Below are 14,991 nucleotides of genomic sequence, written 5' to 3' on the forward strand. Positions count from 1 at the left end.
GCTATTACCTGGACAAGGAGGGTGTCGGAGTTCGCTGCTCTTTCCTGTAGAGAGCCATTTTTGGTAGTCCTTCATTTAGCCATCATATACAGCCTGCCTGTGCCAGGATCAGAGTGGCAATCTCCTTGTACCACGAAAAAGGGTTTGAATTCCCCCGGGCCGCAGTAACAATGTCCTGCCTCCTGTGATCGCGTCACACTGATTCAATGTCCTGCCATTGGATCAGTGTGCTGTCTATCACAGGAGGAGGGACATTGTTACTATGGCCTGGACAATTCAGCTCCGTGACATGCGGAGATTGTGTTGGAGTGGAGGACTGGGGCGTGCCAGGGTGACACTCCCGCAATGGGCGACACCTGGGGCAGACCCCTTTTGGTATTGGCTGTTTTCTGCTATCGGCTGATAATTTTCTGGGGCCGAAATTTTGGTGCACCTCTACTTGAGATAGACTTCTGCAATTAGGCAGTAAGATTCATTTTGTTCTTCCAGAAGGTTCTAGGAAGGGGTCACCTGACTGCTGAGTCTACTATTTTGCATTGGATTCGCCAGCTAATTGCTCAGGCCTACGGCCTGAAGAGTAAGAATATACCATTTTGTCTGACGGCTCACTCCATCAAGTTTGTAAGGGCTTGGGCGATCCGTCATCAGGAACAGGGTATACAAGGCTGCTACCTGATCTCGTAACTGTCGCAGAGAATGCTGCGTTTGATCAGTGTCTTGAGGGCTATGCTGTGACTTTAGCAAGTCACAGCATAGCCTTTTGACCTGGCAACTGTATCTGGGATTCCCTACCCTCATGTGCAGTGCTTTGGGACATCCCAGATGGTCATGATTTATTAAGTCTGCTCTGTGTCTCGTAATGTGCGAAAAAGAAAACTGGATTTTTGTCCCTACCTGTCAAATCCCTTTCTTGGGGTTTATCATGGGACACAGATGTCCCTTCCCTCTATTTTTTTGGCATACCGATCTTTGTTGACAGATGTGGTTGGCTGTGATTAGACACATCGCTCAAGTGGTACAGACTCAATGTCATTGGCTCTTTACCCGAATTTGTGATGCACTGTTTCCGAGGGTCCAGGGACTCGGGGACCCACGCAAGTGGTGAAAACCAAAGGACGTTATATGACATCCACCCGGAAGGAAGAAAAGCAGACTAGTCTATTTAACTTCTTCCCGTTAAGCCTATAGCAGTTTGATGGCTGGGCAGGTAGAAGTTAAACTAATAGACTAGTCTGCCTCTTTTAATAATATGTGGTAATTGGTCCAATTAAAGAGAACCTGTGGACTATTTTAACTAAAAAAAAAAAGCCTAATATAAGGCAACACAAATGGGTGTATTTTATAAAATATTTTCAGAACTTTTTTTTTTTTTTTTTTTGCACGAAACTGCATGCACATTTCTTCTGTCTGAATTGGGGACAAACAAATATCTATTGTTGATTGTTAGGGAATTAGGAAATTCAGCAAAATGGCCTCTAGATGGAGCTGATGCGCACAAGAAATTCTTATTTACTATGATTGCCAGCCCCATCTAGTGACGGTGATGCAGTATTTTCCTCATTTTTGTCTCCAACGACTGTAGGCAAGTGCATTCATGTTTTTTATCTACAGCTTTTCATAAAAATACACCATGAATTTGCCATGAAGTCCTTTGCTCAGGTACTTCCTGTGATATGGTTACAATGCTTTGTCTCTCAGTTGTGCTCCTGTGTTGTCACTTAGGCTTCCGATAGTCTACATGTGACCACAAACAATTACAGGCATATTGCCCAAGCCATTACTGGAGTGCATGCATGTAGATTGTAGGTAGCTGCAGTGGATTAGCAGCACTGAGACTCAACTGAGGTTAAAAAAAAAAGTGAAAACAATTATTAAAATATATATATATTTTTTTTAAACGACTAACAATGCTTTAGCAAAGCAACTTTCAATTACTTTGTCTTTATGTCTACTTTAATATAGATTGTTAGAAAAAAAGCAGGCTAGCCTCTAGCTTTAACATTGCTATTATTATTTTGTTATTAATAGTATCATTATTATTTGTCACTTTATTTCTGTATATTGATTGTACCTGCAAACTATGTTGCTGTGAGACTTTAGTTAAGTTGTATACATAGACTGTCCCATATCAAATACTGCCATATGAAATATCCCAAATTAAATATATGCGTTCCAATTGTTTCGTTTTCAGTCTTCCAATTGAATGTTCTAGCTGAGAGCTAATTCTTTTCTTTAAACACTATGTACACTTTTTTCTTAGACCTGCTTTATAATGTGAAGTCAGTACTTGGCAAAGCTTTTTTAGTATTGTGTATATGTGCCTCTTTTTGTCTTGAATATGTGAGATATTGCATGTAAATGAAAATTCCTGTTTTTAATCTCCAGGCTTTTGAGTGCATGGTTTGCCCATGCTTAACACTACTACGAAAGTTGGTATACGCTGACCCAGTCATACGCCTTACACTGGCACAGGAGCCGGATTTTCTCCTTACTTTGTTCAGAGGTAGGATGCTTGTATTCCAGGTTTGCTCCATATCACATTCCATTAGTACCATTGGTAGAATCTGTTGGATGAGATATCTTGGCCCTGAATCTCTAATTGCTTTAAATTAGTAGTAAGTTGTTTGACAAAAAAAAAGCACGTTATGTCAGATGTACCTATAAAATGAATCCCTCCAGCTGCACCCTGTCACCGTTGACAAGGGATTCCCCTTCACCCAGTCTTCCTTCTGGGTTCGTGGGCTCTGGCTGTTTGAATGGCCAAACCACAATGTCGTCACTCCCAAACATGCACACACAAGCAATGATTGTGCAACACCACTTTCAATGGATGGCATACACAAGTCTGCCGTCCATTAAGAGCACAGTGCGCATGCACTGGTGACATCCCTGCTTGCCACACATTGGAAAACCTCCCGATCAGTGTATGTTTAGGAGATAGTCACTGTACCTACAGGTAAGCCTTATTATAGGCTTACCTGTAGGTACAAGATAAAAAATAGAGTTTGCTACCACTTTAGGAATAGAGCAGGGGACATGTGCTTTGTTTTTAAATTTGAGACTGCCTGTCTTGAAGTAAAATGACCTCTTGGAAGCAGCCATTTCTGTCAATGGTTGCATATTTATTTCAGAGTAGTGAAGCTGAATCTATGCTGGTGTAACAAGACTGACAAAGAACTAGCATGCATTTCTCGAGTCTTGAGTGGCTTCTATTATGAAGCACAATGCCTGTGTGAGAACCTTTTTAACTTTGTGAAAGGAATCTATCGTAAAAGCAGTAGAGGGATTTGCAACATCTACCAAAGCTTTATCGCGCAACTATTTCAGTCTGAATAGGCTTCTTTTTAATACTTTACCTCTCTATTGTGTTTTATGGGAGCATAAGCATACCTAGATATGTTTCTTTGGTTTGGAGAGATACAAACTGAAAAAAAGACCAGCTATACAAATGGTAAGAAGACCAAATGCGGTCTACTGTACCTGTTACGCCATGGGTGTGGTGTCCTTGGACGTGATTCTTCAGGTGAGGATGGCAGATGGTGTTATTCCCCATTCCCCCTCTTCACTATCTTATTACTTTCTGATTTCTAGTATCACTCTCTTCTCATCTATCTTTTCCCCCACTAGGTTGGGTCTAGACAGCAGGCGCCTTCTTGGGAGTCTCTTGGTGTAAAGACAAGCTTACTCGCCCCCTTCCCCCTTGGGATCCTTTTACGTTAGGGGCTTACGGACCACAAAGTGGGGGGAATAGGTTGGCTGCATTGGGATATTGGGAGACATTGATGTCTAACTACCTACCTCTCCGTTTACTGTTTTATTTTTATTTTCTACCTAAAGTGTGTTTTCCATATGTTACTCAAGGAAGCATTCCCAGCTATAACCTGCAATACATGATACAGATCTCCTTTCTTTTTTTTGTCTTTTTTTTCTTCCCTTCTTGTTATGGTAAGCAATGGCCCAGCATATGTACCCAATTTGTAATATCTGTTATGTACTTGAAATCTCTCCTTTTTTGTTTCTTCTCATTTATTTAATAAATTGCTTATGCAAAAAACAAAAAAAAACAAGGAAGATGACCAAATGTCTTATGGAACATTCTTACAAAAGGCTGTTAGTGTTTTAATTGTCCCCATTATGTTTGCTGAACCACTGAGGAATGTAAGGCACTGGAGTCACATGCATAATCAACACTATAACCACACAAATGTAAGCAAGGTGGATTCAGAAACTGCGGCTGGTTTAACCACCTAGAAATTCAAAACGGCAAGAGAAGAGGTCACTGGTTCTAAAGTGGCAATTGGAAGGGCTCCGAACACAATTGGCATGGGGATCCAGTAGCAACATTGGGGTGTCAGGAATACATCCTTTGTTTTTCCTTTTCAGACAGAAAAAATGTAGAATTCAAATTTTATAAATTAAAGAACTCCTTCAGTTAATAATGCGATTGTTTAGTGCAAATGCAACATGAGCATGCACATACGGTAACTCTGGTCATAGGCCTGAATAAAGGACAGGATTATCACTATACCCAGTTAGAGTCCATCAATTCACTACAGCATTATATATATATATATATATATATATATATATATATATATATATATATATATATATATATATATATATATATATATATTATATTATAAAATATGCAATATTATAAACTTATAAAAAAACGTGCACACTAAGTTTTTTTACAATTAATATTGAAAAACAGAATGCAACAAGATGGTCAGCTTTTCTTTTCCCCTGCATTATCTGTGTGCATGGTCTGGATGAGAACAAGATCTTGTTCCTCAGTACAGTTTGTAAGATATCCTCCTATAGTGTTATAAGTAGACAGTTATAAATAAAAGCAGATCCGTAGTAACTGTCTGTAGTCCTCTGCTGATCTTTTTATTGCATTAATATTTGGCATCTCAGTTGTACTCTAATGTGTTAACTATGTGCTTAAAGGGTTTGTAAAGTCAAAAGCCCTGTGTGTGCAGCAGCCCCCCTACTACTTGCCTAAACCCCATCTCTATCCAGTGATGTCCACGTGTCCCTCGACCATCTGGGACTCTCCCTCCTGATTGGCTGAGACACAGCAGTGGTGCCATTGGCTTCTGCTGCTGTTAATTAAAGTTGGTCAATCAGGAAAGAGAAGGGGTGTGGCTGAACCGCAGCTCCGTGCGTGAATGGACACACTGAGCTGCAGCTCGGCTTGGGTGTCACCATAGCAAACTGCTTGTTGTGGTGGCACTCGACAGGAGGGAGGGGTCAGGAGCACAGAAAGGGACCCAAGGAAAAGAGGATCTGGGCTGCCCTGTGGAAAACCATTACACAGAGCAGGTAAGTATAACTTTTTTTTTTAAGAGACTTTACAGTCACTTTAAGATGAAAATTTGTTTATTATAGTATAAAAGTTGAGGTATTTATCTTTTGTTGGTCTCTTTTATAATGAAATAAGTGAACAATAAATGCTTCCCTGTCTCGGACTATTTAGGAAAGAGCAGATGTTGACTATTTGTTCTTTTTTCAGTGTCTTTGTTATTGCAGAATGATTGTTCAGCTGTAAATGAAGCCGCAGCGGTACTATGTCTGCTTCTTTTTGATGACATATCGAGAACAGACACTTGGTAAGAATTACTCACGGTCTTTTGTTAATAGACTTTCAGTTAACTCATTTTAGTTTAGTTTTTTTTTTTTTTTTTTTTTATAATACTTGCAAGATCTGTATCTAGTTATAAATTGCATCACACAACACACTATTTTATGTCATTTAACTACTTCCAGTACGGGCCATTTCTGGCACTTTTTTTTGTTCACTTGTAACCATCAGTATTTTTTGCTAGAAAATTGGTTAGAACCCCAAAACCTTTTTATATTTTTTGAAAGCAGAGGCCCTATAAAATGGTGGTTTGCAATTTTTTATGTCACACGGTATTTGTGCAGCGGTTTTTCAAACGCTTTTTTTGGGGAAAAAAATACACTTTCAATTTTTAATGCAAAAAAACACAATATGTAACCCATTTTTTTTGTAAAAGATGAAGTTACATTTTACTATCCATAGCTGACAGTTTACAAGCCTTTACAGGTTACCTTTACTTTAGATATGTATGCTAGAATTACTGCCCATGATCTGACGTTTGCGGTGATACCTCACATGTGTGGGATGATCTCGTGCAGGACCATTGCGCACGTTCGCCTTTGTACACAAGCACAGGGGGGCCAGGGGCACTGAAAACACTATTTTTCTTTATCGTTTTTTTTTTGTTTTTACACTGTTGCTTTGTTATATATATATATATATATATATATATATATATATATATATATATATATATATATATATATATATATATATATAATTTTTTTTTTTTTTTTTTTTCATGATCTCTTTTTTTATTGCTGTCACAAGGAATGTAAACATCCTTGTGACAGCAATAGGCATGTGACAGGTCTGCTTTATGGAGAGATCTGGGTCTATAAGACCCCAGATCCCTCATCTGCACTTAAAAGCATTCAAAACACCATAATCGGTTTTTCTGAATGCTTTCAATTTTTCAAAAAATGGGGACAATGGTTTCTGAGTAAACCGAAAGTGATATCATGTCATTGCTTCCAGTTTACTATTGCAAATAGCCAATCAAAGATGATCTCAGCTGGGACGCGTAGCCCTAGAGAGCCGCGGTGGGGTGGGGGTTGGGGGGGCGCTGCTTGTAATAGTAGGAGGGGCCGGTGAGGCACTCCAATTGCTATTACAATATAACTGTCAGCTCTAAAATGAAATGATACCGGTGTGATGCCTGCAGCTGCACACACTGTCCCAGTATGACTACCGAAAGCCCAGCGATGTACAAGTATGTCACTGGACGGGACGTGGTTAAAGAAGGACCTCACCTAAAGGTGAAACATTGTAGTTTGAGGATTGTCACTTTTTCAGCTTCGATAATAAAAAAGGAGTCGCTCTGGCTGTGAGACTGTCTGGCCTTGAAGTAGGGGACACCAGTGCAAAAAATACTTGGCAATAAAAGTTTGGCAGCCAGTGCCTTCCTTGAAATGTTCATTGTAAATTAAGTTGAGTCTGATTTTGAGAAAAATAAGTTTGCGAGTGAAGATCTTTTGTAATGCTGCCAATCATCAACTATATTTCCAGGATGATGCATGTCTTGGAAATCCTGATTTCTTCAACTCTTTTCGACCCAAACTGGGGTTGTCCAGATACCGATACTAGTATAGGTATCGGGACCGATTCTGAGCATTTGGACGAGTACTTGTACTCATCCAAATGCTCCTGATGCCTAATCTGATACCTGGGAATTTCGGCGGAAGTCAGCAGGTGGAAATCAGAAGTCAGCAGGCGGAGAGGAGAGCGAGTCAACAGGCTGACAGCAGTGGAACTAGGGGTATGTGGGCAGGGGTGCAGGGCACAGCTATCAGTGCCACCTATCAGTGCTCATCATTGCTACTGTCACATTACATTAAAAAAGTATCGGTGAGTACTTGAAAAAAGTATCGGTACTTGTAATTGGTCTTGAAGTGGTATCGGTGCAACCCTAACCCAAACCAACGTTCTTTATGCCAGTGGCCACCATTTGTCATGCCAAAGAGAGCATCTTTATTAGTAACTCGCGTTCTCATTGACCACTGACAGGTTCCCTTTTAAATTTGGCCGTGTGTCAGTATAATTGTAACGTCTAAAATTGAATCGTTTTTAAACTAATGCACAATTTCTTCTTTGACTTCAGGTACAACTTTAAATTTTTTTTATCTTCATGTTTTTTACTGCTTTTATGAGCTCCTGTTTTATACAACAGGGAGTCTCATTTCTGGCTCCCCACTGCATCAGAATGGTGTTTATGAAGAACGCCAGTTCCTGGGTTGTGCTTCTGCCTCCTCTCTCTGCTGAGCCTTTCACAAAGCATATGGCCAGCCTCATCTCTGTGCTGTGTGGCTCCCTGCAGTATTAAACAGGAGCAATTAACAGAACTTGGACAGCTACCAAAGTAGTAAAAACATGAGACTGTCAATGTGTAAATTGAATATCTAATACATGAGTCTCGGTTCACAACAGGGGTCCGGTGCGTCCTGGTTCACCGTTTCAGGTCCGATTTCAGCCCGAATTCGGACTTGAAACGGACCAAAAGACGCACAGCGGTTTTGTACAAAAACGCACCGGACCCGCTGTGGAGATATGTGAACTGGCTCCATAGAAAGCCGGTCAAAATCTCGTGCTATTGCGAATTGGATGCGAAGATCACCTCATCCAATTTGCCATGGTGTGAACCCAGCCTAAAAATAGCTGGGCCCACAGTGGGGATTTAATGTATTGTGCATTTTATTTATTGGGTATTTCTATTTCATGTCATGTGCAGGTCACACAGTACATCCAGTAGCATGCCTCCATTTAGCTTGCCTGTCGCAGTACCTAGAAGGTAAATATACTTCAGAACACATACTTTCTGCTTGAAGTTGAATTAAAGCAGTATTTTATTTTTTATTTTATTTATTTTTAGGCTTTTTTTTTCCTTTTAATTTCACCTGGTGATCCAGTCAGTAAGTCTGTTATTTCAACTTACTTTAACAGACCAAGCTTTCCAGACTAGAACAGTGGGTTGAGACAAACCATTGACCACTCACAGTGTTGCTTAAAATGATCAGATTTTATTTATGTAAAACCTTTATCCCAAAAGGAAAAAAATAACAGTTTGCTGTAACTGCTTAAAAAAAGCTAGCTGGAGTTCAGATTAATTTGTTGTTCAAGTTTATTTAACTACTTGCTGACTTCGCTATAGCATTTTTACTGATACAGGCGGTAGCTGTGTGCAGGATCACGTGTGTGTATATACGTAATTGTGCACTTCAACCTGCAGGGGCTGCGCTACTTCTGCTGTGATTATTTACAGCAGAAGCTGATCTGCGGGTGTCAGCCATTAGATACCCACCGATCGTCTGGTAGAGACTCAAAATCGAGCTCTGCCTATGTACACAAGGCAGAGTTCCGTTCTGACAGGGGGGGAGGGGTGGATTTTGTGTTCCTGCAAAGCAGGGACTCAAATCCATCTTTCCCCTTAGTAAAAACAGCACAAACACAAACACTGGCTAGGCACACATTAAACCCTTTGGTCGCGCTAATTAACCCCTTCCCAGCTAGTGTTATTAGTACAGTGTATTAGTGTCACTGGTTCCCACAAAGTGTCAGTCGGTGTGTTTGTGTGCTGCAATATCGCAGCCCCACTATAAGTGTGATTTCTGCCATTAATAGTATAAAAAAAAAAAAACAGTATATATCCTATAGTTTGTATTTTTTTTTTGTTACCAAAAAATGTAACAGAAAACCTAGATTGGCCTAAATTTATGAAGAAATTGTATTTGGTTTATTTATTTATTTTATTAGATATGTTTTATAGCAGAAAGTTTTCTCTCTTTTTTTTTTTTTTTTTCAAAATTGTCAGCTTTTTCTTATTTTATAGTGGCAAAAAAAAAAAAAAAACACAGAGGTGATCAAATACCATCAAAAGAAAGCTCTATTTGTGGGAAAAAAAATACATAAATTGTATTTGTGTACAGCATTGCATAACCGTGCAATTGTCAGTTAAATCTTCTAGTACATCTAACACTTCCCTCTCTCCACCTTTTGTAAAATGCCGCTTTGCTATTTCATCCATACATCCCTTGAAATCTTTCGGGATTTGATTGCTTTCATTTTCCCTTTTGAGCATTCTCTTTTTGTTTTGTGCACCCTGCCACCAGAAAGTGCCATGAAATCTCTTCAGAACAAACACAGCAATATAAAAGTAACAGAGGTTCTAACCCACCGCTACTCCATTCAAAATATTTGAAAAAATCTTAATATTGCTGTGATTTTGGCTCTGAAATGTAGAATTGATGTGACTGTTTAGCTCATGTTCACGCCGAATCGTACTTTGAAATGGTGCGACGTCACTTAAAATTGCATATTCCCAAAACCGCAGGTCAATGTGACATCTGTTGGACTTCATGCACAGGTGTCTAAGCAAGTCGCACCTGTAATCGTAAAAAATTTAAAAGATTTAAAAGTAACCTTTTTTTTTTTTTTTTTTTAAATCTGTGCAGCACCGCAAAGTTTGAACAGTGCCATAGCTGACGGGGTGCGACTTGTCAAGCAATCTGGACCTGTCAATCACATGACAAGTTGCACCGGCGTGACTAGGAGCTTAGTCTGCATCCTATTTGTGGAACTAAGATTGCCATGTATGATCACACTTTCTCTATAGAAACAAATGAAAAAAAAATCCCAAATGTTGGAAGTCTGGGAAGGGCGCTAGGCATCTTCTCTTATTTGTCATAACGTTCTGACCACATATACTGCTACCGTCTTGTCCAGACAAGATTATCAAACTTTTTTTTAGGCCACTCATACAGATAACACTTGCATGTCAACTTCTCAACATTGGCTAGAGATGTTTTTATTAACGTTGCACAACCTGTGTTTGATCTCCCTGGGATTGTATTACATAGTTACCTATATTTCAGGTTTAACCTTCCTGTCATTGCAAGCACTCATCATGCAGTTAGTCCATACACCATGTCCTCTCCTTTATCCTCGGAATGGATAACGACAAAACCAGTAGCAGACATGCTTCGGATGGCTTGGAATTTGTCTTGGTACCAAGGGATTGATAACCTTTTGTCAAGTGTAGACAAGGAACAGCATGAAACTGAAACGTAAGTTATTCCTTACATAGAGCTGGACAGACTCACATTTGTTAGTGTTCTTCTGCACATATACTACACTTGCATTCTTTCTTATAGTGTGTGTGTGTGTGTGTGTGTATTTTATTTATATATATATATATATATATATATATATATATATATATATATATATATATATATATATATATATATATATATATATATATATATATATATATATATATATATATATATATATATATATATATATATATATATATATATATATAATTTTTTTTTTAATTGACTTTATTGAGAAATATGAAAAGAGTTACAGAAATCTTGAATAACAGAAATGAACACATGTTAAGGGATTACAAAGCCCAAGACTTCCACCTTATTACATGACTTATAGTGCAAAAACATAGCTAAGAAGAGTGGGAGTCAGTTGTGACCCGCCCTACTGTTCTGGGTAGGATGCCAGGTGGTTAGGCATAGCATGTTAAGGGGGTAGAAAGCAGTAGAGCGGAGGGGGGCGTAAACCCGCACATTTTTTTTTTTTAAACCTGCAAAGCAAAAGGCATAATGAGCTAGTATGCACCGCATACTAGCTCATTATGAAATACTTACCTTAGAACGAGGCCCCGACATCTGGCCCGATCCACGCCGAGGGAGCTGACATGCTCCCTCGGCGTTTCTTCCGTGTATCGCGGCTCCGGCGCTGTGAGTGGCCGGAGCCGCGATATCGTCACTCCCGCGGGAGATTTCAGTCCGGCCGCTCGGCTGCTGCCGGATTTTGACGGCGAGAAACCCCTTGTGCGCATGCGCCGCTGCAGTCAGCGGCGCATACCGAGGGGAATATCTCCTAAACCGTACAGGTTTAGGAGATATTTTTTTTACCTACAGGTAAGCCTTATTATAGAAAAAATGTAAACTGCGCTAGGATAAATAGTGTAAAATTGACGAAACTAACAAAAATAGGCAGCAGCAATAAATGTGATATGACACCCAACAGTAATAAAGAATATACAAAGCCGCGCCAACCCTCCCCTACATATATAATATAAATTCAAATTAAAAAAATAAAGACTAGTACAATTGAGTAATAGACTTCAAAAAATGTGAAGGTGACCAAAAAAGCCAAAAATGGCATAAAATAAAAATAAAAAGTCCAATTTAAGAAAAGTTCACAGGTGAATCCAAATGACGGACATAAGTGTTCTTAAATGACAGCACCACAGTGGTTCAACACTTTCCAAGGCGCGTGAGATACCCGTCACCATATGTTGAATGCGCTTACCAGAAAATATATGGAATGAAGCATATATAAATGGTAAATGGATGACGTCCAGGTTAACCTTCCTCAGCTGGGTCAGCACTCCATCTCTTAGCGGTGTTTCCAAGACAATAATCTGTTCAGTGGTCTCGATATGAAGCACTCAGAGGCCCACAGAAAAGAAAGGGACTGACATAGCGTAATAACGTAGGAACAGTTTAATGAATAAAAGTAATGCACTTACAGGTTTGTAGATAAAATACAGCATATAGGAGCAAATGTAAAAAGCCGGCCGGCAAACAGGAGCCCGTCCTCCTCTCCTACAACGTGGTGGCGTCACTGCGTGCCTTCCCAGACGCGTTTCGTCATACCAGACGTTGTCAATTACAGCCTGTAATTACCGAAATCACACGAGATGTCGGCTGTAGCACCCAAGATCTCGCGAGATGTCGGGTGCATTAGCCGCAATGTCTCCTGGGATTACACGAACTAGATCCCAGGAGACAGTGCGGGCTTCAGCGGGAAATGACGCTGAACCCCGCAAGAGACCGCCCATCGCCGCAGGGGTTTAAAATAAACTACTAAAGATTACAAAAGGTAGGTGAATGCAAAAAAAAAAACAGGTGGCATTATGAAATATATTAACTAGAGGCAAGAGAATGGGCAAATGTTTTATTCTGAGTGCAGAACCCCTTTAAGTCTTACTTGATCCAGCCAGTAAATCAGTTGTTTCATAACCTCAAGCTCTCCATCGGAATGTATCCAGAGTGGTTATAGAAGATGTGTTACTGGCCAGATCACTAGGTGAAATGAGACAAAAGAAAACTGATGCAGCTATCACATCTTATCATTGGTAAGCTGCAGTATAGTACATTTTTGGTTTGCAGCTGTCCTTTAACCATATGCCGACCAGCGCATGATGGTATACGTCAGCAAAATGGCACAGCTGGGCAAATGGACGTACAGGTATGTCCCCCTTTAAGAAGTGGCATTGTGGGCGCACACCCGCAGTCTCTATGACCGCAGTCGTGTCACGGAATGGAAGAACGGGGAGATGCCTTTGTAAACAAGGCATTTCCCCGTTCTGCCTAGTGACATGACAGATCACTTCTCCCTGTTATCAGGAGCAGTGATCGCTGTCATGTTATTAGTAGCCCATCCCCCTTCTGTTAGAATCACTCCCTAGGACACACTTAACCCCTAGTGGTTAACCCCTTCCCTGCTAATGTCATGTACACAGTAAGCAGTGCATTTTTATAGCACTGATCGCTGTATAGATGACTGGTCCCAAAATTATGTCCGATGTGTCCACCATAATGTGCAGTCAGGCTAAAAATCACAGATCGCCGCTTAAAAAAAAAGAAAAAAAAAATAATAAAAATGCCATAAAACTATCCCCTGTTTTGTAGATGCTATAACTGTTGTGCAAACCAATCAATATACACTTATAGCAATTTTTTTTTCTGTAAAAATATGTAGAATACATATCGGCCTTAACTGAGGAAAAAAATATTTTTTTTATATATTTTTGGGGGTATTATAGCAAAAAGTAAAAAAGATATTGCTTTTTTCGTCAAAATTTTTGCTCTTTTTTTTTGTTTATAGCGCAAAAAATAAAAACTGCAGAGTTGATCAAATGCCACCACAAGAAAGCTCTATTTGTGGGGAAAAAAAGGATGTCAATTTTGTTTGGGTGCAAGGTCGCACGACCGCACAATTGTCAGTTAACGAGACACAGTGCCGAATTGCAAAAAGTGCTTTGGTCAGGAAGGGGGTAAATCCTTTCCGGGGCTGAAGTGGTTAAATGGATAGGCTGCTGAACCTAAATCACTAAAACACTTATGCTGCCGATCGGTTTATTGGAGGGAGAAACCCATTTTCCTTAGCCAATCCAATACCCTAGATTAGTGATGGCGAACCTTGGCACCCCAGATGTTTTGGAACTACATTTCCCATGATGCACAACTACACTGCAGAGTGCATGAGCATCATAGGAAATGTAGTTCCAAAACATCTGGGGTGCCACGGTTCGCCATTACTGCCCTAGATCAACCTTTCTCAACCTTTTCAACACAGAGGAACCCTTGAAATAGTTTTCCGGTCTCGGGGAACCCCTGCTAAAAATTTGAAATATTCAACTCATGATACATTAGTGTGATGGCCATTGGGAAGAATGGTCCTTACACTTGTGGTCATTGAACAATTAGCTCCTTACAGATAGCTAAAAAGATCAATAGTGTGAGTGGTAACTTATCTGAGAGGCAGAGATTTTCCAATGCTGAAGGAACCCCTAGCAACCTCTGGAGGAACCCTAGGGCTCCACGGAACTCTGGTTGAGAATCACTGCTCTAGATGAAGAGCAGCATGTTCTTTGTATATTCATGTCACATATACGTAGGAATCTAATGCTATTTCTGATGATATACAGAAAGATAGAAGTTGTGTTTTGTGTGCATACTTGACTGTGTCTGGCTTTCTGTAGAAACACTTGTGATGGACAGGTCCCAAAACATTTTGAGACTATGAAAGGTAATGCAAGCTGTGCCCTTAAGGATGATCTTCCGTTCTCTCGCGTTTGACTTTACGCATTAGTATTACAAACAGCTACACATGTTTGCTAAGGCTAGATTGTTGTTTCTGCATGTGGATGCATTCCGTTTTCATATTGAGACTCTTTTTCCTTCTCTGAAGTTTTTTAGAGACATTAAAGTTATCCTCAGAAGAAGTTCTGACATTGAAGATGACACACTCAGCCAGTGGACTGCAAGATTGCCTGAGTTATATCGTTCAGGCTGTGTCTCATGGGGAAGTGCGTTCTGCTGTTGCTAGGATGAATTTTTATCTCCTAAATGACAGGCTGGTTCTAAACTGCCTCACTGACTATAACATGTCCGCCTTGAAGTGTTTGCCTTGGCATACTGCACTGAGCAGGTGAGAAGCCGTGCACAGATTCTAATATCTCTGATACAACTAAAATATTCATACGTGTGCATGATGAATACAGTGGCAAAAGGATTTTCGCTTTCTGGAGTGTTTAATTTGAGATTCAGGCATCA

The 14,991-nt window shown here is 40.0% G+C and overlaps 1 protein-coding gene across 1 annotated transcript in view; it reads left to right on the forward strand.

Moving 5' to 3' along the window:
• RTTN (rotatin) overlaps positions 1-14,991 on the forward strand; it is a 314,933-nt gene that overhangs the window by 136,250 nt on the left and 163,692 nt on the right. The window contains exons 22-26 of the mRNA XM_077492379.1: positions 2,386-2,503; positions 5,522-5,618; positions 8,358-8,417; positions 10,498-10,689; positions 14,627-14,866. Coding sequence (XP_077348505.1) covers positions 2,386-2,503; positions 5,522-5,618; positions 8,358-8,417; positions 10,498-10,689; positions 14,627-14,866 — 707 coding nt within the window. The remainder of the gene's footprint in view (positions 1-2,385; positions 2,504-5,521; positions 5,619-8,357; positions 8,418-10,497; positions 10,690-14,626; positions 14,867-14,991) is intronic.

Source organism: Lithobates pipiens, unplaced genomic scaffold (genome assembly GCF_037356315.1).
Source record: "Lithobates pipiens isolate NorthernLeopardFrog02 unplaced genomic scaffold, aLitPip1_a1.2 Scaffold_19, whole genome shotgun sequence".
Lineage (NCBI taxonomy): Eukaryota > Metazoa > Chordata > Amphibia > Anura > Ranidae > Lithobates > Lithobates pipiens.